Source organism: Eimeria necatrix, genomic scaffold (genome assembly GCF_000499385.1).
Source record: "Eimeria necatrix Houghton genomic scaffold, Enh_scaff611, whole genome shotgun sequence".
In the NCBI taxonomy this organism is placed as follows: Eukaryota; Apicomplexa; class Conoidasida; order Eucoccidiorida; family Eimeriidae; genus Eimeria; species Eimeria necatrix.
In genome coordinates, this window is record NW_013654467.1 from 10001 (window position 1) to 22066 (window position 12066).

Consider the following 12066-nt stretch of genomic DNA (forward strand, 5'->3'; position numbering starts at 1 on the left):
GAGGAGCGGATGGTGTTTGCAATGGGAATTAGGGTTTAGGGTTTAGACTTTACGGTTTGCGAGATTGGCCTTGTGAGGGAATTAGGGTTTAGGGTTTAGGGTTTAGGGTTTAGGGTTTAGGGTTTAGGGTTTGGGGTTTGGGGTTTGGGAAAGGGCAGCTTTACCCAGGTTTACTCTCCGATGCCGCAGCAGCAGCAGCAACCGCAGCCGAACGCGCGCCGGCAGCAACAACAGCAGCCCTCACCAGCAGCTGCAGCATTTGCTGCTGCTGCTGCTGCTGCTGTTGCTGCTGCTCTTGCTGCTGCTGCAGTTAATGCAGCACGAGTCGGCTGAGCGCCAATGCGCTGCTGTTAATTAGTGTGCCAGTTACTAACCATCTGTCTGCTGCTGCTGCTGCTGCCCTTGCTGCTGCTGCTGTTGCTGCTGCTGCTGCTGCTGCTGCTGCTGCAGGGGTTGTGGTGCCTGTGGTGGGGCTGCAGGGCCTTGCTGCGCGCATATCGGGAGCAGCAGAAAGGACAGAAGCTGTGCTGCAGGCAGCAGCAGCAACAGCAAGAGACACGGAGGCTCTTGCTGCTAAGCACAACCAAATGAAGGCAGCGGTCAGTGGGCCTGCTGCTGCTGCTGCTGCTGTTGCTGCTGCTGCTGCTGCTGCTGTTGCGAACGCCGTGCTGCTGCAGCTGCTGCTCTTTGTGCTGCAGCTGGGGCGAATTAAGAAAAGACATGCAGTGCTCGGCCACAGCCTCATAAGGGCTTTAGGGCTTGTTGAAGGTGCGCACAGTTGCTGCTGCTGCTGCTGTTGATGCTGCTGCTGCTGCTGTCGCTGCTGCTGCTGTTGGCGCTGCTGCTGCTGCTGCTGTTGGCGTCGCAGCAGTTGCTGCTGCTGCGGATGCACGAGAAGCAGTTTGACCCCACTGCAACGCTGCTGCTTGTTGGGGTTTTTTGGCTATATTGCACGCTGCTGCTGCTGCTGCTGCTGCTGCTGCTGCTGCTGCTGCAGGGTTGGCTGTCAGCCGCGGCGTCTGTGAAAGGAATCCACGGTGTGAAGCAGCAAACGAGCAGCTGCTAGCTCAAATCCAGGTACTGTCGCGACACAGCAGCAGCAGCAGCAGCAGCAGCGAAAGTTCTTAGTGCTCTAATAGCAGCAGAGCTGGCAGAAGCAGCAGCAGCAACAGCAGCAGCAGCAGCAGCAGCAGCATGTCGCTCCCGTTAGCGTTAGCAGTCTGGTTCGCCTATGGGCAGTCACGTTGCTGCGGTTGTGTCTTGTGGTGCATGCTTTCTTCCCGAGTCAATTTAAGCTGCTGCTGCTGCTGCTGCTGCTGCTGCTGCTGCTGCTGCTGCTGCTTGTGGCGCTGCAGGAGGAGTTTCAGTGGGCGGACTGGCAGCAGCGGATTGACGGGCTGCGCGTGTGGCTGTCGAGCCTGCAGCAGCAGAAGCCGGAGGCCTGCAGCAGCAGCAGCAGCAGCAGCAGCAGCGAGCAGCAGCAGCCCGCGGTGGCCCCCGCGCTGCTGCGGCTGCTCACTGTCCAGGCAGAGACAATGCAGCAGCTGCTGCAGTCTCTTGCCAACACAGAAGCAGCAGTTTCCCGTCTCCAGGCTTCTGCCCTCGCAGCTCGTTCCCGCGCAAAGTGATGGGGGCCCCCTGGGGCCCCCCTGGGGGCCCCCTGGGGGGCCCCCTGGGGGCCCCCTGGGGGGCCCCTGGGGGCCCCCTGGGGGCCCCCGGGGAAGCCCTTGGGGGGCCCCCTGGGGGGCCCCCTGGGGGGCTTCCTGGGGGGCCCCCTGGGGGTCCCCCTGGGGGGCTTCCTGGGGGGCCCCCTGGGGGGCCCCACAGGGGCCCCTGCGCAGGAGGCCTAGCGGGGGCCCCCACAGGGGTCTCAGGCCCTGGGGGCCCCCTGGGGGGCCCCTGGGGGGCTCTTTTCTGTTTGGCTTTTAATCTCAATTTATTTTGTCCCCTCTTTGCATTTTTTGGCCCATTTGTGTCTCCATTTGAGACCCTAAAAGGCCCACTCTGGGGGCCCCAGGCCAAGTTTAAGGGGCCCCCTCAAACCCAGCAAAGGGGCCCCCAGGGGGCCCCCTTTGCTGGTACCCTAGGGACGCTGCAGGGGGGCCCCCTGCTGCAGCAGCAGCCAGAGTTCTGCTTCAGAGGGGCCCATTGGGTTTCTTGTGAGTCAGTGAGCCTTTTGGGGGCCTTTGGCAGCTTCGTGTTGCGCTGCTGTGGCTGCTGCTGCTGCTGCTGCTGCTGCCGCTGCAGCAGCAGCAGCAGCTACAGCAGCAGCGGCAGCTGCTGCTGTTTCAAGGGACTGGATTTGTTTGCACTTTCTTGTTGATTTAAATCAATTAAAAGACCAGCAGCTGCATGCAGAGCCTCCAACGCAACAAGGCCCCCACGGGAGGGGGGCCCCCAAGGTGGGGCCCCCAACTAGGGGGCCCCTAAGGTGGGGCCCCCCACTAGGGGGCCTCCAACTATGGGGGCCCCCACCTAGGGGGCCCCCACGGCGAAGGCAGGGGGCCCCCCTTCTGGGACCCCTCTTTGGGGGGCCCCCGGGGCCACAGACACTTGAAGCTTTAGTGTTGTTTTCTGTTCTTGGCGAGGACTTTAATTAAACAAGAACATATAAACATTTGATTTATTTTCTTCATCTAATTAAACAATTGCATGCGCATGCAGGACTATAACTGCAGCTTTCACACCCTGAGGGGCCCCACAGCAAATAAACCCTTTCTAGGGGGGCCCCCTTGAGGCCCCCGTGGGGGCCCCGAGAGAGGGGGCCCCCCAAGGGGCCCCCCAGCAGCGGGTTTCCAGGATAAGCAGCTGTGGGGCAACTGCAAAGGACCCCACAAGGGGCCCCTATGCCTTTTGACCTCTCTGGACTTTTTAATGACACTAAAACCCAATAAATACATTTTTAATGATACTAAAACCCAAATAATACATTTTTAATGATACTAAAACCCAGTAAATGCATGCTGAGGCGAAGACAACAACCCCACCAAATCACCACCCGTTTCAGTTTTGCAGAGCCTCAGGTGTACGTACAGCGCAGTGGCTGAGCTCGCTGCGCGTGGGGCACTTTCTGAAGGCTGTGGGGCCCCTAAAGGTATTTTTAGTGGAGAGGAAGAAGAAAAAGAAGACAAAAGACAAAAGACAGGGGAAAAAGGAACAAAAAGGAACAAAAAAGAAGACAAAATCGCAGAGACGCAGCTAAATGGGCTGCAGCAGAAGGAAACATTTCCAGAAATGTGAGAAATATGGACAAGACCTCAAAAGAGCTGCTGCTTCTGTTTTGGGGTGTGTCTCGCGCAGGTGTACAGACACCTGGAGTTTTTTGTGGGAGACATTCAGGTGTACGTACACCCCAGCTTGCAGGTGTGCAGAAACGTTTCCGCATTTGCAGGCGCCGTTTCAGCGGCCTCGTTTGGCTTTTGGACTTCATTTCTTTTTTGAAAACATTTTATTTCTCCTTTTAATCTCTTTTTGTCTATTTCCAGCTCCACTCGCCGCAGCCCGAGTTCCTGCTGGCTGCACTTCTTCTCGCGGCGCACCCGGCGCCAACTCGCAGCCTTCGAAGCTGAGCTGGGCTTTGAAACAAAATTCAGAAAAATCTCCGAAATACCTTTTTGAGTGCTTTTTGAGTGCAGCAGCAAAGCGAGATTAAATAAGACTTGCAGAGGTGCACTAGTAGACCAGGCCAGTACACCTCGGAGGCCGTGCTGGCTGTCTTGAGCCTAAACCCTAAACCCTAAACCCTAAACCCTGCGCTCTAAACCCTAAACTCTAAATCTAAACCGGCTCTGAAGAGCAAACTGACAAAGACGGAGGGGTGGCGGCCACCGAGGGGGGCCCCGGGGTGGCAGCAGGCGAGCCGGGGGGCCCCCCACGAGGCTATCTCTCGGGATTGCGCGTGTCTGCAGCTCTTTGGGATTATTTGAATTCTTCATTTGTTTTTATTTTGTTTGGATTTCCTTTTTGAACTTCTGCAAAAAGTGCCTGAGGCAGAAGCCTGGCCCGCCGTTTGCACACTCCCCCCAAGTGCCCAAGTGCCATTTGCTGCACTTCATTTCTCCCCTTAGCGCAGCAGCAGCAGCAGCAGCAGCAGCAGCAGCCCAAGACAGCCCCCAAGCCTGCAGCGGGAGCAGCCACAGCTGCTAGCTGCAGCAGCAGCCTCGCGGGGCCCCACAAGAGAGGGCCTCAGTGCCTTAGAGGCCACAGGGGCCCCCAGGGCTTTCTCTTACTGTACCCTGCTGGCAGCAATGAGGCTTGGGGGGGCCTCCAGGGGCCCCGGGGGCCCCCCGCGGGGGCTGCTGCGGGCCCCCAGGTGCATGCTCTTTCTTGCTGCTTGCTGCTGCTGCTGCTGCTTCCTGATCTTGGGGGGCCCCGCTGGCGCTGCAGCAGCAGCAGCAGCAGCAGCTCCGCCGGGGGCCCCGCGGGAAGTGCCCGACGCAGCGGCAGCGGCGGCCGCCGCAGCAGAAGCTGCAGCAATAGCAGCAGCAGCAGCAGCAGCAGCAGCAGCAGGACCCGCCAAGGCCCTCCAAACCCCAGCCCAAGTGCCCCTTAAAGTCGTGGGCAGCCGCGTGGCCCTGCAAGTCCAAGTGGGGGGGCAGCAGCTGCTGCTGGGGCTGGACTCTTGCAAGGAGGGTTTGCGGCTGTTTGCTTCGGGGTCTTCTGCATGCACTTCTGGCAGGCGCGGCTCGCTGCTGCAGCAGCAGCAGCAGCAGCAGCAGCAGGCCCTTGCTGCGGCGCGGCGGCAGCAGCAAGCTGCTGCGGAGGACGCCGGCAGCCCGCGGGAAGCGCCTGCGGGAGAGCCAGCAGCGGCGCAGCAGCAGCAGCAGCAGCAGCAGCAGGGGGACGCCGAGGCGAAGCAGCGCAAGCAGCTGGCGAAGCAGCAGCAGCAGCAGCAGCAGCAGCAAGACTGCTACAACCCCGATGCTTCCAGCAGCAGCACTTGGTGCCTCAACTGGCACGAAGTTTGTACCCCTTTTTCAGAGTCTCCTTTCAGCTGCCGGGCCTCCAAGCAGCACGACCCCCAATATGCTGCGCGGTGCGCTCGCTGCTGCTGCTGCTGCTGCTGCTGTTGCTGCTGCTGCTGCTGTTGCTGCTGCTGCTGCTGCTGCTGCTGCTGTTGCTGCTGCTGCTGCAGTCGACGCCGCGACGCGCCGTAGAAGCAGCAGCTACGGTTTTGCTTTTCTGTCTTTTCGTTTGCAACTGCTGCTGCTGCTGCTTCCGCCGCTGCTGCTGCTGCTGCTGCTGCTGCTTCGCATTTGCTGCTGCCCATTGCCTTCTCCCCTGCGTCTGCCGCTGGGGGTGTACAGGCACCTGCCCATTCTAGCTTCAGCAGCAGCAGCAGCAGCAGCAGCAGCAGCAGCAGCAGCAGCAGAGTTTGCTGTGCATGTGACTGCAGCTATAAGCAAATCGTGGACGGCATTTTCGTTTCTGAACTTCGCCTCGAGGGGTACGACACTGTGGAGCTGGTGCCGACCCACGTGGGGGGCCCCCCAGGGGGCCCCCCTGGGGGCCCCCCAGGGGGCCCCCCTGGGGGGCCCCCAGGGGCCCCCCAAGAGGGTACTGCGGAGATGAGTGTGCCTTCTTTCTTCTCTCTCCGCCTCAGCAAGTTTCCAGTGAAGTTGGTGTTGGAAAGAGACACGGACTTCGACGCTTACGAAGGTCTTGACGGAGTTTGGGGAATTGCAGGTGAGATTTAACTCTTTTGAATTAATTTTCGAATTAATTTGAAGTCCTTTTTGCAGGTTCTCCTGGCTGGGGGCCCCCCCCTTCCCCTGCGTACCCGGGGGGCCCCCTGTACCCTGGGGGCCCCTGCGGGGGCCCCCCGGGCCTCTGGGGCAGCTGGGGAGGCCCTAAATGCCCCTGGGGGGCCCCACAGTCTTTTGAAAGACTTTGCTGCCTCTCTGGGTCTTAAGGGCTCGGGGGCCCCTAGGGGGCCCTTTGTGGCTGTGCTGCTGCTGCTGCTGCTGCTGCTGCTTAGTTGCTGCTGATGTGCTTCGCCGGCCGAAGCAGGAGCTGCTGCGTTCTTGCTGCTGCTGCTGGCGGCGCTGCAGTGCGCTGGAGTTTGTGCTGCAGCAGCAAGAGCTGGCAGGTGGTCCACTGGTCTTGCTGCCTAGCTCCGTGCTGCAGCAAAAGCTGCCGAGTGGTCCACTGGTCTTGCTGCTTGTGTGGGCTGCTGCGGCTCAGGGCCGGACCTCTGCTGCCGCGAAGCTTCTTTGTGGAATTTGCTTCTGGAGCCGGCGGTGAAGGGCGTGGGACTGGACATCAACTTGCCGCCGCCGCGTGCTGCTGCTGCTGCTGCTGCTGCTGCTGCAGCAGCAGCAGAGGCCCCGCCGGAGCCGGGGCCCCCTGCCGAAGTGCCCTCTTTCCTTTATTTCTCCCGAGAGGCCCGCAGCATTTTCGGAGAAATGGAGTGGGCGCAGCGCATGCAAACGGGGGCTGCTGGGGTGGACGCTTTGCTGCACTTCACAACTTTCGACTGGAAGCTCTGCGGCGAGCCAGTGGGCCATCCTCTTTCGCGGTCTTGGGAAGCAGTTGTGGACTTGAGGTGAGTGGACTTTGGAAAAAATGCACAAGTGCAGCGGAAAAAGCAGATTCGCATGCATTTTGCAGCTTTCCGAAGCAGGACTCAGTAGCAAAAGAGGGTTTTGCAAAAGCTGCAGAAGCAGCCTTAGAGCGAGGAAACGCAGCAGAAACGCATGCAGAGAAGCACAGCCTCACAGAATATTCCAGAGGCTCTTCTTAGGACATTCGGAGTTGTAGAATGGGCAAGTGGTGGCGTGAAATGGGTAGCTGCTGCTTCCACAGGCGGCTGCAGAGGATTGAGACAGGAGTGTGTACTTGACTTGCTTTTTCCGCGAAGTTGAATGCGCTGTGCTCTCTCTGCTGCTGCTGCAACTGTTTGCTGCTGTGGGCTCGTCTGCGGCTGCAGCTCGGAGTGCCTGGTGGTGCCGCCGCCCATGTGGAAAAGCCTGCGCGCTTGGCTGCCGCTGGACGTGGAACATGAACTTTGCAAAGACCCTGAGGCTGAAGAAGACTCTTTGAATGCGCACATATCTCGCCCAGTGTCGTTGCAAGGAGAAGCTGGAGAGAAGACCTACAGACGCACTTGCCCGCTGCTGCAGCGACCCAACAGCCGGCCGCTTCCTTCTCTTTCTTTCGCTCTGACTCAAACCCAAAGTGATCCCCCCAGGCTCCAGATTCCCCTTGAAAAACTTGTCATTCATGAAGAGGGAATAGGAGATGTCCTCTGCGTCGTGCCGCAGCCCTTCCTTTCCATGGGCGCTGACCAGTGGAGGCAGATCCGCTTCGGCACCAGAGGTCTGCGCAGCAGATAGAACATGGCCAATAGATTCAACAACTGTGCTCCAATAGATTCAACAACTGTGCACTAAAGGAAAAGAAAGACAGATGTTGCACAGGCCCGAGTGCTGATGCGGCAGTGGAAGACAGTTAACTGCGCTGTTGCTGCTTTCTTCACACGTTTCACGGCACACAGACCTGCAATTCTGATCCTTTTGAGGTGTTTTGCTGTCTTGTGCCCCTGCAGTTTTCTCTTTGTTCACGGCGCACAGATCTGCAGTTTCGCTCCTTTTGAGGTATTTTGCTGCCTTGTGCCTCTGCAGTTCTCTCCTTGTTCAAGTTGGTGATGGATCGCGACAACTGGCGAGTGGGACTTAAGGAAAAGCACGCGGAGCCGGCCAACGACGTTGCCTGCGCAGACCGCGCAGTCTGCATGTAAATATCGCATCACCTTATCTTCAGAATTAGAAATAGCACACTTCCTGCTTGTCTTGATTTATGCTTTCCTGTCTGAACAATGTACTTTGCAACTTCTCTTTAGTAACGCGCTTGCGTCCTACGATGCCCTCCTCATATCGATCACGCTCGCCGCCTTTTTTCCATTTGCACTCTTAGTGTTGTTTTTATGCTTGGTTGCTTTTCTTTTGGTATTGAGTCCTGATGATGGGGATACTGTTGTTTTGTATTTGAATGCAGAGGAGATCAGGTCTACGTGCCCTACACTAACAGGTGTGCGGATCCTGACTGCAGTGTGAAGATTCTCTTTGAAATGAACCCTGAAACAAAGTGAGCTGAGAAACGCAACATTGGCTCGCCAGACAATCTCTCTTGCAGCAAACGAATGCAGCTTTCCGCCAACCTGAGCATCCACGGCTTCTCAGTCTCAATGCCGAGTGTGTGTAGGCGTCTTTAGAATGTTTGAACCTGCAAAAGTTGCGAAAACGCGGACCTTGCAGGAAAATACTGTAAATGGAGCGTTTTCAAGTATGCAGTTCTGTGAGTGCTTGTGTGCTTGGTGCTGAGCAGAGTCTGTGAACTGGCGTGGTGGGTTCCTGGTGCGGTGGTGGCCGCAATTGCAGCTCTTGTCACACTGGAGCTTTACGTGCTTCACCTGCGCAGCAGGGTTGTGGCTGAAGCTTGCTCTGGGAGGCGCTAACGGCTGAGCCTGAACAAAACAAATAGCGACCGCTTTTGAGGGCTGCTGGCGTGCACGGCTGCAGACCCGTTTGGTCGCAGTAGGGTTGCCTTTGCAAAGGTGTAAAGGTAGCTGGGACCGTTTCGTGTTTGGCGTGCTCGCCTATTGTGAACAGGTTTCCCATGAGTCCAAGCTGATAGTTAACGCCTCCAGCGATTAACGAACGCAGTTTAGCTGCTGTTGCGAGCTAGACGGTGTCGACTTTTTCGCTGCCATACGTGATTTCTAGTCATCTTCTTTTCTGCAAGTTGCATTCATAGGTAGTGTTTGGCTAGATGCAAGCTAGACAGTTTAGACTTGTTCTCTGCCCTACGTGATTCCTAGTCATCTCCTTTTCAGAAAGCTTCATTCTTACGTAGTGTTTGGCTAGATGCGAAGAGCCAGATGGCAATGATATGGCTCGGCTCAAACGCTTCTGATTCGTGCTTCCACTCAGTCATCCGAACAGTGGCAAAGTAGGAAGCTGGCCTTTGATTCAGGAAACTACAGCTGCTTCAAAGGCCAAAAATAGTGGCAAAGTAGCAGAAGTGGCCTTTGATTCGTGGACCTCCTTGATTTTTGAAGCAGCTGCAGATTCCTCGCCTCTCACTTTGTCAATTCGATGGAGAAATGACTCTCTAAGTTCCGCCGTTGAGGTTCCAGACAAGGCCATTCAAGTTTGACATCCTGCTATGCCTTCATTTGTGAAAATGTCCTTGGACTAACTTGAACCAAATATGTAAAGCAAACCTGGGCTCATCGTATGGCGCGACAGCGGCGTGCACGAATTTATTGCAATTGCTTTTGAGCTGTGCGCTTCTTCATGGTGGCTCCACCAAAGCAACGGTTTCAAATGCAGCCCGCGCTTGTGCTGTTTCCGCTACACAGAGCAGCCATGCTGGGTAACTGCTCCCGGGAAGCTGAATAAGTGAATAGTGGCCTGTTTTATGCACTTCACCAAAGGCCCGGGCAGATCTTGAACCTTGTGTAGCAACAAGTCAGGTACTAGGCGACACGAAGTGCAAAGCGGTGGTCTACGTCCATTGTTGCACCAACGACGCCCAATGTGATCCCCTTGTAGTAGACCTCCGTATGCACCTGTGCTCAGTTGAGCAGGCTATTGCTTTTTTCAGCTCGGCATTAGCTAGTGGTATTCAGCTTGCTGATGTTCGTTACATGCTTGTGAGTGTTCGGTGCCGCTCCACCGCCGGAACAGTTCGCAGAGTTCTGCTGCTACGGGGCAGGGGTTATTAAGAGCAAGTGAAGTCTCTTGCCTCACTAGGACAAACTGGGCAGCAACAGGTACGCTGGCCTTCGAACAAAAATCCTGTGCTCAATATGCTGCTAGTAGCGTGAATTAGGAATTGCGACGGGTGCCAAGCATCTCCTTAGAAGTAGCTGTTGATTCCATTACTAGAAGAAACAATGTTCCAAATTCCATATCCACTGAGCCCTCTTTGCAGGGTCGTTCGTACTGCACTCTGCTACGACCTATTCAACCAGCACGGTGGAAACGTGCTCTTGGGCGTTTGTAGTTGTCAGCCACTGGAGTTTTGCTTTCCTCTGAAATATCGTCGGATTTAGAAGAAAAAGGTTCTTGAGATTACGCCGGCAACTAGGACTATGGGCGGTGTTTTGAGTAATGCGCCTCAAGACCGAAAGTGACCACCACCGGAAATGAACTCGAGGCCGCCAATTGAAAGAAATGCAGCGGTTCCATAGTATGATATAAACTGGAAAACATTAAAACTAGAAATTCAAATTCTTGAAGTTTTCAATGTGAAATGGCGCTCATGTTGCTTATGCAGCGCTTATACCGGGTAAGAGTCACTTCGCAAGTTCACACGGGCCTGGCACTCGCCGCGAGGAAAACAGGACTACGGCAACGGGCCGAATTTCTCTTTTGTAAAAGTTGGACGATTTATAGCTTTTCATTTGTTTCAAGGTCTCATCCGAGCGAAAATATAGGACGCGGAGCCTCCCTTTCCCGCTCCGAGCGGAGCCGTGGGACAGGTAAGCTGGCAGCCCGATAGGTTGCGCCGCCGCCGACCCCACATTGTGCACTCCGCGCGACTGTTGTTCGCAACTGCCTAAGCAAAGGCAACGGACCGTCACAAGGTCATAAAGTTAGTTTTCTGGGAGGTCCCGTGTTTGCCGATTCCTCTTCTTTTTTAGTAATCTGTGCAGGGGTTGGTAGCCGCCAAAGACGCCTACAGGTGTGTGCAGCTCCGTTAAGATGAGGCTGCACTCGTCCTTACTGCTCGCGCTGCCGGGCATATCTCTTGCAGCAGAGCTTGGCTCCCAGAGCTATGAGACACTTGAAAACACCCCTACATACTATGAAGCTCCTGCGATGACAGGAAGCATGGAAGCGGAAGGCTTCAGCGTCACAGAGACACAGGAAAGCAATGTCGAACAGGTGAATGCTGAAAATGAAGGGGCGGACAGACCAGATTGGAGAAAAAAGCTGAGAAGCCGGGGCCAATGTGACGCGACCACCAGCAATAACTTCACCGTTTCAGGTTCTGAAGACACCGCTCAAGCAGAAAAGGTACCTGAGGGAGAGTCATATGTCACATCCGAAGAACAAGGATACTTCAAAGAAGGGTAGGTACCTTGCTGCTGAGGATGAGGTTGAGGTGCAGTATGAGACCGAAACTATTGAGACTGCGCAGTACGAAACTGCAGAAGAACGCGGTCTTGGAAAGAAGAAGAAGACGACGATGTATATGGAACAACCCGTGAAGGTTGCTCCTCCTCCCAAGAAATATGTTCCACCTGTCAAGGCTCCTGCCCCAATCATGATGGCAGCTCCTACGAAAAAAGCTGCTCCCATGGTCATTGAGGCTGCTCCTATGATAATTGAAGCTGCTCCATCAAAGAAGGGTAGGTACCTTGCTGCTGAGGATGAGGTTGAGGTGCAGTATGAGACCGAAACTATTGAGACTGCGCAGTACGAGACTGCAGAAGAACGCGGTCTTGGAAAGAAGAAGAAGACGACGGTGTATATGCTTGAACCCGTGAAGGTTGCTCCTCCTCCCAAGAAATACGTTCCACCTATTAAGGCGCCGGCTCCTATCATAATGGCAGCACCTACAAAGAAGGCTGCTCCTATGGTCGTTGAGGCTGCTCCTATGATAATTGAAGCTGCTCCATCAAAGAAGGGCAGGTACCTTGCTGCTGAGGATGAGGTTGAGGTGCAGTTTGAAGCTGAGGAGGTTGAGACTGAACAGTACGAAACTGCAGAAGAGCGTGGTCTTGGAAAGAAGAAGAAGACGATGTATATGGAACAACCCGTGAAGGTTGCTCCTCCTCCCAAAAAGTATGCACCACCAACCAAGGCTCCTGCCCCAATCATAATGGCAGCTCCTACGAAAAAAGCTGCTCCCATGGTCATTGAGGCTGCTCCTATGATCATTGAGGCTGCTCCATCAAAGAAGGGAAGGTATCTCGCCGCCGAGGATGAGGTTGAGGTGCAGTATGAGACCGAAACTATTGAGACTGCGCAGTACGAAACTGCAGAAGAGCGTGGTCTTGGCAAGAAGAAGAAGACGATGTATATGGAACAACCCGTGAAGGTTGCTCCTCCTCCC

At 55.8% G+C, this 12066-nt stretch overlaps 3 protein-coding genes across 3 annotated transcripts in view; all 3 read left to right on the forward strand.

The window, feature by feature from the left end:
• The window catches only part of ENH_00066570 (ATPase 2, putative), a gene marked incomplete at both ends in the record, with an annotated part of 6366 nt that extends 4738 nt beyond the window's left edge, over positions 1-1628 (forward strand). The window contains 3 exons of the mRNA XM_013582317.1: positions 480-768; positions 998-1077; positions 1356-1628. Of these exons, the coding sequence (XP_013437771.1) occupies positions 480-768; positions 998-1077; positions 1356-1628 (642 nt within the window). The remainder of the gene's footprint in view (positions 1-479; positions 769-997; positions 1078-1355) is intronic.
• A 2688-nt stretch (positions 1629-4316) lies between these two features.
• On the forward strand, positions 4317-8455 carry ENH_00066580 (hypothetical protein, conserved; the record flags this gene model as incomplete). Its single annotated transcript, XM_013582318.1, has 7 exons — positions 4317-5035; positions 5396-5685; positions 6184-6544; positions 6929-7317; positions 7623-7734; positions 7996-8085; positions 8326-8455. 7 exons carry the CDS (start codon positions 4317-4319, stop codon positions 8453-8455), a joined length of 2091 nt encoding a protein of 696 aa, XP_013437772.1.
• Positions 8456-10257: 1802 nt separating this feature from the next.
• ENH_00066590 (hypothetical protein) lies at positions 10258-10713 on the forward strand (the record flags this gene model as incomplete). The annotated part of the gene is given in 2 exon segments (XM_013582319.1): positions 10258-10503; positions 10507-10713. Coding segments are annotated over 2 exon segments (453 nt in total).
• Between the last annotated feature and the right edge of the window lie 1353 nt (positions 10714-12066).